This window comes from Octodon degus, unplaced genomic scaffold (assembly GCF_000260255.1).
Source record: "Octodon degus isolate 3935 unplaced genomic scaffold, OctDeg1.0 scaffold00173, whole genome shotgun sequence".
Classification (NCBI taxonomy): Eukaryota; Metazoa; Chordata; class Mammalia; order Rodentia; family Octodontidae; genus Octodon; species Octodon degus.
In genome coordinates, this window is record NW_004524749.1 from 25480 (window position 1) to 37035 (window position 11556).

Below are 11556 nucleotides of genomic sequence, written 5' to 3' on the forward strand. Positions count from 1 at the left end.
ATCTGGGCTCTGGGCTCCCTCTGCTGGCTCTGCACTGCAGTTATATTTCAAACCAACTGCAGGGAAACTGACCCTACGTTGGGTGGCCCTCAGCATGGTTTGCCACTTCTCTGTTTGATTTTACTTCTCAAAAAAGATGAGAAGTCAACCCCATCTGTATTAACGACGACAACAAAAGCAGGGGCAGGAAATAAATGATTAAATTACTGTATTTCATTTCACAAAATGGAGAGAAAACAACTTTTCTCTCCTCCAATCCACCTGAGAGACACCAGCATTCCCAATAATAGTAAAGCCTTGCCCCTCAAGACACCCTCAAATAGGGGATGAGGTAATGACAGAATCAAGATGTTGGTGGGATGAAGGGTTGAACAGGAAGAGTTCAAAAAGCCCTACTGTGGTTTGATCCCCAGTACCACATGCCACACTGGTCCCACCGCCAGCCATGCTGAGCCAGCGACCTAGTCAGGCATGGTGGTGAATGCCTGTAATCCCAGCACTGAGGAAGCTGAAAACAGGAGGATCACTATGAGTCCAGCTGCGTAGTGTACCAAACACATTAATAAAGATAAAATAAAATAAAAAAGATTCTGAAATGCCTTCCTGCACCACACCACATAATCTTTGGCACCTCCTTCAAAGGGATCAAAGGCCAGAGATCTGCGCAAACACTGTTACTTTAAAGTGCTCCATGACTGTATTTCTTGGATTCGTTGCCTAAAACCTAGCTTATTTGCATCTTGAATTCCTCAAGAACCAACTCAGCCCTCTTTTCTGCCACTGTGTAATGTGGTAAGGTAACACAGAATCATCCTTAGCCTCTGTTCACAGGAAACATACAAGCTAGAGACAGAGAACACATTTTGCAAAAGAATTCTGGAAATTTCTGTAAATGTAGTAAGTGATGACCCACATAGGTTCACTGAATGCACAGGAAAGTACCTCACATTGGCCAGGGCATGCTTTCTTAATTGTGTGTGCATCTCATTGTTACGGCAACCTGAAATCGTACCTAACACAGCAACCACCCAATTGGGAACACCCACTGCAGCCAGTAAAAATGTTTTATATACTGAAGTTTAGCAATGCTGAAGTTAAGCAACTAGAAGTGGCAGTGAGGATTCAAGTCCATGTCTGCCTGATTCCAAAGTCCCTTCAGCATTTCACCATTCCACTAACCTGAATCATCATCCAGGCTCCACCTAGCATGTATCCCTCCATGGGATGCTACGCCTAGCAGAGCAGTCAATTGACTGTCAATAGCATTATGTCAGGTCATGTGCATGCTGAACGAAGTCCTGTATGCTTATGGGAAGCCCAAGGCCTCACAGAAATTATAGAATAGAGGGCTATACACAGAATATATTAGATCCTCTACATGCCAGAAACAGCCAGTGTGAAAACAACATGAAGAATAAATTCCATTAACAAGAGTAACCAAAATTAGCCCAGAATAAACCTAACAATTTGTCAAACCTTATAAAAAGACCTGGAGAGCTTCTATAAAAACACAATTAATAAGAAGTGGCTGGGCGTGGTGGTGCACAACTATAATCCAAGCACTTGGGAGCAGGAGGATTGCTACAAGTTTGAGGCCAACCTGGAAAAAAGTGAATTCAAGGCCAGCCTGAACTGCAGAAATGGGGGGGGGGTAGAATACTTACCCTACATTTAGAACTTTGCTCAAGTTCTAAACATTGACACAAAATCTACAGAAAAATCAGGGAATTTTTTAAACACAAACTTTTTGCCTGACATGAAAGTCCCAAGTTTGACAAAATGAGTACAAAAGAAAAGTCTGTAAAAGAATAACATCTAAAAGAAAAAGGTAACCAAAATAAACTCAAGATATTTGAAATACAAACGATAGTCAAGAGAAACTTTTAAATTTTTTATTAGTACACATTCATAGTAATAGTGATTACATTCATAGTGGGGAGCTGGTACATGTGTATATCTTAATTCTTATTACTTCTCGCCTCCCTCTCCTGCGCTCCATCTCTAGGCCTTTCCCATTTGCAAAAGAACAATCCTAATTCCTATTCTCCACCATTTATTTTGCACTTTATTTATGCTTTAGGTTTCTTATATAAAAGAAACCAAGGGCAGGCAAGATAGCTCAGCAGACTAATCGCCTGCTTAGGCAAGCACAGGGACCAGGTTCAATTCCAGGCACTACATGCCACACCAGCCCCACCCCCGGGGCACACTGTGCCAGCCACTGAGTCCAGCTCTGGGGAGGCTGAAAACAGGAGGATCACTATAAGTCCATGCTGCATAGTGACACCCTGTACCAAGCACATTAAAAAAAAAAAAAAGAAAGAAACCATAGGATATTTACGCTTATGTGTCTGGTTTATTTCATTTAACATTATGATCTCAAGGTGTACCCATTTCCCAACATATTAAAACGAAAGTTAAAAAATGTATTTCAGAAGTCTTTAGTATAATTCAGTAGTAGAGCACTTGTCTTGCACACTTGAAGCCCTGGGTTCAATCTCCAGCACTGAAAAAAAAAAGCGGGGGAGATCTCACAAAAGATATTTGTGTATTCATTAATGTATTCATCAATGTTGACATAAAAACATTTTTAAAAAACATAGCTGTAAGTTAGCTTACTGGCAGTGGTTATTTCTATGAAATGATAAAAATAGACTTTGACCTTTGTTGGAATCTCTCCTTTCAGGAGAGCAGGCAGAGGAAGCACTGTGATTAGCCATAAAGTGCACTGGGGGAGAGAGGAATGGATGGATGGAGTACAGTGATGAGAAGACACCTAGGAAATGGGATCTGAGGGCTTGTTTCCCTGTGAGTAAGGTTCAAGAACTGCTCTCCACATGACAGCATGACAGGAAAGGTGGCAGGATAGGATAAGACTCCCAGCCTCAGAATGGCCTGTGGAACAGCAGAAAGTATCTCTTCCCCCAACAGAGTTACAAAACTGGCTGAGAGAGAACTACAGCATTCATGAGGGCCCCGACATACCAAGCAGAAGGTGTGAATGGAGGGTCTGATTAAGCAGGCAGATGCCACCTTACAAAGATAATGACCATGATTCAGAACACACACACACATTAAAAAAGAGAGAGACAGATGCCATCCTGTGGTGAAAGAAGAAAGCAATGAAATCCTGAGCTGACCTAAGGAAACAAGAAAGAACAGGGTGGAACAATGTGCAACTGCAGGGAAGAACGAAACATTTGGAAAGCTGAGCAAGGAGAAAGGGCTCAAAGAAAGATAAAGCTGTACTGAGCTGCACTGCAGGCCTGAATATGTGGATTGTGTAAAATGAACCCAACACACCTATTTCATAGGGTTATTCTAATACAGTAAGTTCACAATGAGATAGGTCAGGACCATATACACCTCTCCTACAAGATTTTAGTCTATAATTTTAATGCTAATAATTTTAATAAAAAATTATTTTACTACAGCTCATGATTTCTTTACACAGACTGCTGTAATGTGGCCAAATTTATTGAGCTTAATCTGACTGTAAACTTGAGTAGCACCAAGCATCACCTCAGAATTAACGTAATTCCCCCCAGAGAAAGTAAGGTGACCAAGTGCTTGTGATCCAGTCCCCTTACCTGTTACACAGATAGTACTTCTAACTGGTCAGATACTGATTCAAGCTTTCCTCTCTACAACAGGATAGACGATTCAACGTAGCATTTTTTTTCAGGAGCTACAACATCGGTTTTGCTGTTTCCTTGTCAAACCCAATTTAATTGAACTGAGTACACTGAATTGACAACCTGTTTTTAATTCCAAGATAGTCTGTCTTTCCTTTAAAGAGACAGCCTTGGGAGCAAGAAACTAACGCTTCTTTACATACTCATCAACAATCAGGACTGCAACAGCACAGCTACCATATGCCAGTGTTTTGCTAATTACTTCATGTAAACTTGACAATGGTTCCCATTTTATAGATAAGGAAATTGAGTCTGAGAAACATTGAGCGGCAGAACAAGAACACGCAAATGCCAAGGCTGTAAACTGATTTCAAAGGCCGTGCTTTTTCCACTGTGCCACGATACCTCGCTGCTGAAAATACATGAGCTATCTTAGGTTAGTGCTTCTGCAGACAGTAGTCCAGGCATCCAAGACGTAAAAATGCCATTCTACCCCGGCGCCCCTCGCCTCGCCTTGCCTCTCCCACAACCTCTTCTCCGCCATCCCGCCTCACATTCCCAGGACCAAAGGTCTCTCAAGGCTCCACAGAACTTCCCCTGCCTGCCTTCGCCCCTTCCGTCCCTCCCTACTAGGCCAGCACCTGCTAGCCCCGTTCTGTCCACCTGGCCGTCCGCGCACGCGCCGCAGCACACACACAGCACGCACGCAGCGCACGCACGCAGAGCACGCACCCGCTGCGGAAGGGACCACGACGGGGCGAGAGCTGCCGAAAAGCAGGGCCGTCGCCTTCGCACACCCGGGAGCCCGAGGATGCGCATCGTGAGGGTCGGCCAAAGGCTGAATGAGTGAATGAATCTTACTTTACGCCAACGTGTGCGTTTTACGTGTCCGAGACCCTGAACAAATCATAAGCAGGTAACCCCAGTGAGGAAAAAGCGCTCTTAAATACTTTTAAGGATCCATTCACAGGCTCCGCGCAGCCCACAGTTGGCCACGCCCCCCACAAGTGGCCACGCCCCCGTCGGCCCAGCAACCGCTCCTCGCGCCTGCGCAGGGGCCGCCTCTGCCCGGAGCCCGTACCGAGGTTGAGGCGGGCGGTTGGAACCGGCGGGCTCACTTCTTTCACTGGTCCCGCCGGCTATGACGATCACCTACAGCTGCGTTGCTAATGGCCGAGCGGTCCTAGCGGAGCTGGCTTTGGCCGGCGGCTCCTACCAGGTACCGCCTACCAGGGTCCGCGCCTGCGCCTCCGAGCGCTGCGTGCCTCGAGGCCGGCGCCCGCCCAGCGTTTCCTGAGGACTGGGCGCTACTGAGCGGCGGGAACTGGCTCTGGGAGTACAGGCCCCGCGAGCGGTCCCGCCCCGCCCCGCCCCGAGCGGACGGGACTCCCAGCAGGAGTTTTGCGTGATCCCCGAGGGCCAAGGTCTGGTACTGCGTTGACTGTGACGCGTACCGACGTCCAGCTCCATGGATTGTAAGATTCTCTCACCTGAGCAGCTCAGCACACATGTAATGAACTTGTCATAGTTGTAAAATCCCAAAGAACATGAAGGATCCAGCCGTGAAGATGGGCCTGACGTTGACTCTGGAACTCCTCATCCCTTTGTGTCCGTACTGTTCTAGAGTGTACATAGCCTATCAGTGTAGGTAGCTCTGGTAACTCTTGGGAAGGAGGGCTCCCTGCTGGTTACAGTGGGGGTGTTCAAACCACAAATTAGGGTACTTGGCTTATAAGGATTACTCCCAGGGGAAGGGGGAATGAGAACTCTGCAGAAAAAAACAGCATGGTGTGTTTGGAAATCCCTGAGAACTCAGGGTGGCCAGAGCACAGGGTCACAACTTGTAGGGCCTTGAAATGCAGCCAGAACAATGGGCAGAGGATATTTGCCAGTCCCTTCATGCTGTGTTCTTTGGGGTTCTAACTGCAATCTTCTTTGAACTTAACACACTCACTCAAACCCGTGATACCTTTCCTGTGGCCACAGCCAAATCCACTTGCACAGTTGACTCTCTCCAGAGTTGGATTGCCTAGTGAATAGAGTTCAAACATACATCTAGAAATACATCATCTTTAAGAGATTCCCTCTTGCATGGTTCAGATCTTGTTGAGTAGCACTACTGAGTCATTCAAGCTGGAGGGGAGTCATCCTTAAGTTTTCTTTCTTCACTTTCACAGCTGCCTGTTCTTTCATTGCCCAGTTCTTTCAATTTTGTCTCCTGGGAATAATATCTTCAATCCATCTTTTTGTCTAAACCATGGCCCCACTTGGGGGCAGTATAACATCTTCCATGGTTTGAGACTTCATTTCCTTCTAGAGGCTTGCTCTGTGGCCAGACTATTTAGCTCCCCTTTTCTAAACTGCTTAGGAGTCTGTTATGGTTTGTGTCTAGTGGTCCCTGCAAAGCCTCATGCAGGCATGGGGCAGACTTCTAGAGGTTGTGATTAATTCATGATCCAGTGCTGGGATTATGGGTATGAGTGCTACACTCACCCTGGGGCAAATAACCTGGATGCAGTGTAAGGAAGGGAGAGAGGCTTGCTCTCTCTACTTTCTGCCACTGCAGCCACTGCTGCTCTGCCTCTACTCCTCCCTTTTGCTCTGGCTGTTTTGCTGTTTGCCACTGCCATGTGCCACTCTGCCTTGGAGCCAGGCAAGTATGAACTGAAACCTCCAAAAAGTGTGAGCTAAATAAACCTATCCTTACTTAACTTTGGGTGTTGGGTATTTTGTCCCAGCAGCAAGAGAAATGTAACCGAGACACAGTCTGAATGTAATCTTTTACTTTACTTTCTCTCTGCCATTGAACTTCAAGAGAGGGACTATCTTCCCAGCCCATAATGCTTAATAGTGGTAAATTCTCAACAAGCCTTTAGTAAGGATGGAGAAATGAAGACTTTCAGAAGCCAAGAGGCCTATCTGTGAAGCACAGTGAAGAAGTTGGAAGGCATGGGGCAATCCACAAGTAAAGGAGATTAAAGGTGTGGAATGTCTGCTATGCAGAAAACAAATCAAACAGGAGGATGGCAAGGAACTTTAAGAAACAGTTAAATTTGAAAGGAAAGAGAGACCTGTATCATGGCTTTCCTCAATATGAAGAGCCATGACAAAAATTTTATGTGGGTTTGAAGAACATTGGTATCAAACATGATTAACATAGTGTCCAGGGGGCCAGGGAAATAGCTCAGTAGAATCAGCGCTTGCCTGGCAAGCACAAGGGCCTGAGTTCAAACCCAGGTTCTGCAAACCAAAAAACTTAGTGTCCAGTTACTATTGTTACAGGGTCCCCTAGCTGGATAGGTCAACCGCCTGAGGCTGGATATTTGCATATGGCAAACTGGATGTGCAAGAAGGATATCCACAGAAAAGCTTCTTAGCCTTGCACATTACAGCAATCAGAGAATGTTCAGTTCCGGCGCAAGATGAAGCACATTTTTGATGGATAGCCTTGATCCAGTGTCAGAATTGCAGTAAAAAAGATGATGGACATTAAAATCATGACCACTATGAGACTTTCACCAGCCTGCCCTGCACTCTGCAGTGTGTATTTTTTTTCCTTCTTTAACTGATCTGTGCTCATTCTGCAGAGCACATTTTTTTCCTTTCTATTCTGACATTTAATAAATGTAAAACTCCTATTTTTTTGTTTGCCTTGTCCAGTTCATCAAACAGTATAACAAGAGCATGGAAGGGACCCCTGGATACCCACTAGTACCTCTTTTTCCACCCCACAAAGAAATAAGCCAGATACATGGGTCTGGAGCACATGAATTCCCACAACACAATTGGAACCTACTTTGTCCTGTATTTTACTATATTTTGTTAGATATTGTTTCTATTATCTGAAAGAGTCACGGGAGAAACTAGGGCCTGGATATAGTGCCATTAGTAATACTAGAGTAACAAAAAACTTATTTACCCCTTTGCTTTTTCAAGTTTCTTAAGAACTCTTTTCCTAGAAAATCCCATCTTACTGGCATAGTGGCACACACCTGTAATGCCAGCAATTTGGAGGTTGAGGCAGTAGGGTCACCATGAATTGAGGCCAGCCTGGGCTACATAGCAAAACTCCATCCCCCCAACAAAAGAAAGGAAAAAATGTCATCATTTTAGGCAATACCAAGGGTTTCAGGTATTCATTTCTTTCTACCATTGATAAACTTTACCCTTTCATAAAATTCTCTATTTTAAGTGTCACTGCATGAAATGTAAACATTGGGGCTAGTAAAATAGCTGAGCAGTCTAACGTGCCTACTCAGGCAAGTGCAGGGACCTAGGTTTGATGTCAGGCACCACATGCTGTGTCAGCCCTGCCCCTAGGGCAGGCTGAGCTGGTCACAAAAAAAAATAAATATATATATATATATACACACACACACACACACACACATTAATGAAAAGTGTGACTGTTTAAGGCTTCTTAGGTAACTTTCAGGTTCTTCTAATGCTTTTAAAGTAAATCAATAGGATATCACACGATGCACTATGTTTAAGGTACTCTGAATGGTTTAGTTTCTTGCAAATTTTCTTAAAATTAAGGAGTTCTTGGAATTTTTTCTAAAAAAAGAGGTAAATGAACAATAGTGAATATTTTTATTTTAAAAAGGATTGCTGGGCTGGGGAAATAGCTCAGTAGAATAAGCGCTTGCCTGGCAAGCACAGGGTCCTGAGTTCAATCCCCAGTACCACAAAAAAAAAAAAAAAAAAAGAAAGAAAAAGAAAGGATTGCCGAGAGTTGCTAAGTTCAAAGAATAAGAGTTGAATAATTTATCAGCATCTTATTTATAGTCTCCTGCTTCTCAGTCTTACAGCCTAATGTAGCTTGTATCTAGGTGTCCCTCTAAAACCTCATGCACTTACAGGTGGAGCTTTTCAAAGCTGGCTGGGCCTAGAGCATGTGGTACTGTGATTAAGGGTATATATACACTAAAATTAGTTCACTGATTTGAATTGGCATAGTTCTGGGTGTGTGAAAAATGGAAGCCCCATCCTGGCTGTGGCTGGCACCAATCAATAGGCTTAGAGCCCAAATGAAGTGTAAAGAGAAAAAGGGAAGACAGACTTGCTGCTCATTGTTGCTTGCTATTTCCTGTTTTGCCATGGTTTATTTCTTCTCTGCAATGCCCCTCTACCATGCCATCCTTCCTTGGAGCCAGCTGACTATGGACTGAAACCTCTACAAATTAAGCTGAAATAAACCTTTCCTCTTTTGACTTATATGTGTCAAGTATTTTGTCTCAGCCATGAGAAAAATGACTAAGACAGATTTTGGTACCAGGAGCACAGTCAATACTATGATGTTACCTGGTAATGTGGTACAGGAGCCTCTGAAACTAGCATGTGGGAAGGTCTTAGAAAGGTTTGGAAATGCCAGCTAAAGAAGGAGACCTAGAGTGCTGTAAATTAAACTTGATAGGAGATTCTGGTCAGAGCTCAAAAGACAAAAACGATGATAGAAATGCTAGGAGGTTTCAGTTAGAAACAAGAACTGCATTGGCTGTTGGACTCCAGACCATGTATATGTAATGCTATGGCAGAAAATTTGTTTTGCTTTGTCCACAAACTTTGTCTGAGACTGAGTGAGAATAAAGGCAGTGGATTAATCAATCTGGTAGAAGAAATTTAAAGGTAATCTAATGTTGAAGTAGAATAGCTACTCTTAGGAGCTTTTAGCCAGATCTATGTTGAGAATCAAGAGCAATGAGCTTAGCAGAGTCATTTAAAACATTATGAGTTTGTCCAGTAAAGAAGCTTTGTTAAAGTTGTGGACTGCAAGATCGAGTAGAGGAGAACTTTTTGGAGGAATGTGACACATTCTGAAGTAATGTGACAACAGAAAAGATGGCCTGAGGCTATCACAACTAGCAGAACTTCACACTTTGAAGCCTCAAAATTCCAAAGATGAAAGACTTCACTGTAAGAAGAAAGCCCAAAGCACCATGTTTCAGGTGGTGGAAGCCTGAGAATATATTCCTCAGAATTGGGTTCACAGTTCTCATCAATCTGGGCACTTGACCCCTATAGCCAAGAGAAAAGAAAGCCTGGCCACCGCTCTAGCCGGCAACAGGCCTTGGCATCAACCACATAGTGCTAGTTTTAGGTGCATGCAGAATGCAAGAGTTGGAGAGTTCAGAAAAGCTCCCATCCAGATTTCAGAAGAAAGCCTAGGGGGCCAGGCATTGTGATCCATTAAAGGCCTTGTGTATGTGAGGCTGCGTGTAAGTCAAAAGTGCAGCAGAAACCCCAGAAGGTTGGAGAAGCCAGGAATAAGGATCATCAGGGGAAAACTGAAGAAGTGAGCAAATCTGGCTCAAGAAAGAACCCACAGAGCCGCAGCTATCTTCAGTGGAGCAACTCAAGCCCTTTGGTGTTCATATCTTGCCACAGATCACCCCAGATGCTGAAAATAGAGCTATGGAACTTTATATTTGACTGGTTGGATTTGGATCTTTCTTTACTCCCTTTCCTTTCTATCACCTTATTTGTACCTTTTGGAATAGTAGTGTTTTATCTTGTGCCATTGGATATTGGATTTATTTAACTTTCTTTACATTTATATAGGAGCTCACAGCTAAGAGTTTGCCCTTAAGCTTAGAGAAGACTTTGGATTTAGACTTTTCAGCAGTGCTGAAGCTGTTAGGACTTTAGAAACTCTAAGAGATGGACTAAGTGCCTTTTGCGCAAACGGATGTTCATGAGTCTTTGCGGGGACCAAGGGTGTAATGTTAAGACTTATATCTATATGTCCCCCAAAGCCTCACATGCTCATATGTGGGGCTTTATGGAACTGGACTGGTCAAGTGCACGTGGTACTGAGATTAAGAGTGTGTGGTATTAGTCCACTGATTTGAATTATCATAGTTCTGGATGTGGAAAATGGAAGTCCTACCTGGTGTGGGGGAGGCACCAGTCGATAGGCTTAGAACCTGGGTGAAATATAAAAGGAGAGAAAAGGCAGGCTTGCTGCTGGTTGTAGCTTTCTGCTTCTTGCTTTGCTGTGGAGAGTTTCTCCATGGAGAGTGCTCCTCTGCAATGCCTCTCTGCCATCCACCTTTCCTTGGAGCCAGCCAACTGTGGACTGAAACCATTACAGACTGTAAACTGAAATAAATCTCTACACTTTTAGCCTGTGGGCATCAGCTATTATATCTCAAAAATGAGAAAAGTAACTAAGACATAGTTCTTATATATATATTCTTAGTATCTCCCTACCAAGTCATATAAATGTTTTATAACTTCTCATACCAGGTGTTATGAATCACACCCATTATTTCTCTTAGGAAAGAGTTTTTCTCTAATTAATTAGAACAGTGGTAAATTTAAGAAATAATGAAAGACACTATTAATCTTCTACAGAGTAAATGTTGGTTGTTTATTTTTAGGAAGCAGCAGCAAAAGTGCTTAGCCTAGTACTTCGTAGAGCCAGACCAATGACGATACAGCAAATGGGAAGGTATGTTCTAATACAAGTCAACTTCTTAAGTTACTAACCAATAATTCCAATGTTAAGAAAACGCTAGTTGTACATACTCTTGATTGAGCTCACAGAAAGTAGAACTTCTATATGTAAAAGTGTAAACTCATGGATGGAATATTAAACACCTCATTCAAAATAGCAGTAACCTCTTCGAACAGAGGGGCAGAGTGAAACTGAGGAAGGAGGTATTAATGGAATCTCTGACAGTGTAACCATATGGAGAGTCTAAAAGTGTTGTTATATTTTCTCCATATTTTATTGCTATACCCAAACGTTTTGTTAATAAAAAAGGAAATTTCTACTTTTAAAATATCTTTAATATCACCAAGAATAATAACAGTCACTCAGCTCAGCGGATTAAAGTGCCTGTTCAGGCAGACACAGGAGCAGGGGAGGGGTTTCAATCCCTGGCCTGCCATGCTGGCCCCACCCCCAGGGCATGCT

The 11556-nt window shown here is 43.5% G+C and overlaps 1 protein-coding gene across 3 annotated transcripts in view; it reads left to right on the forward strand.

Annotated features, from left to right (window-relative positions):
* The first annotated feature begins 4417 nt into the window (after positions 1-4417).
* Positions 4418-11556, forward strand: part of LOC111813222 (vesicle-associated membrane protein 714-like) — a 42545-nt gene continuing 35406 nt past the window's right edge. Inside the window, exons 1-2 of one of the 3 annotated variants that reach the window (XM_023703494.1) lie at positions 4418-4551; positions 11018-11088. In XM_023703494.1, coding sequence (XP_023559262.1) covers positions 11066-11088 — 23 coding nt within the window. In that variant the 5' untranslated portion in view covers positions 4418-4551; positions 11018-11065. Of the gene's footprint in view, positions 4552-4712; positions 4855-10879; positions 10884-11017; positions 11089-11556 lie in introns of those variants that run through there. The other 2 variants (XM_023703493.1, XM_023703495.1) reach the window with 2 other exon arrangements.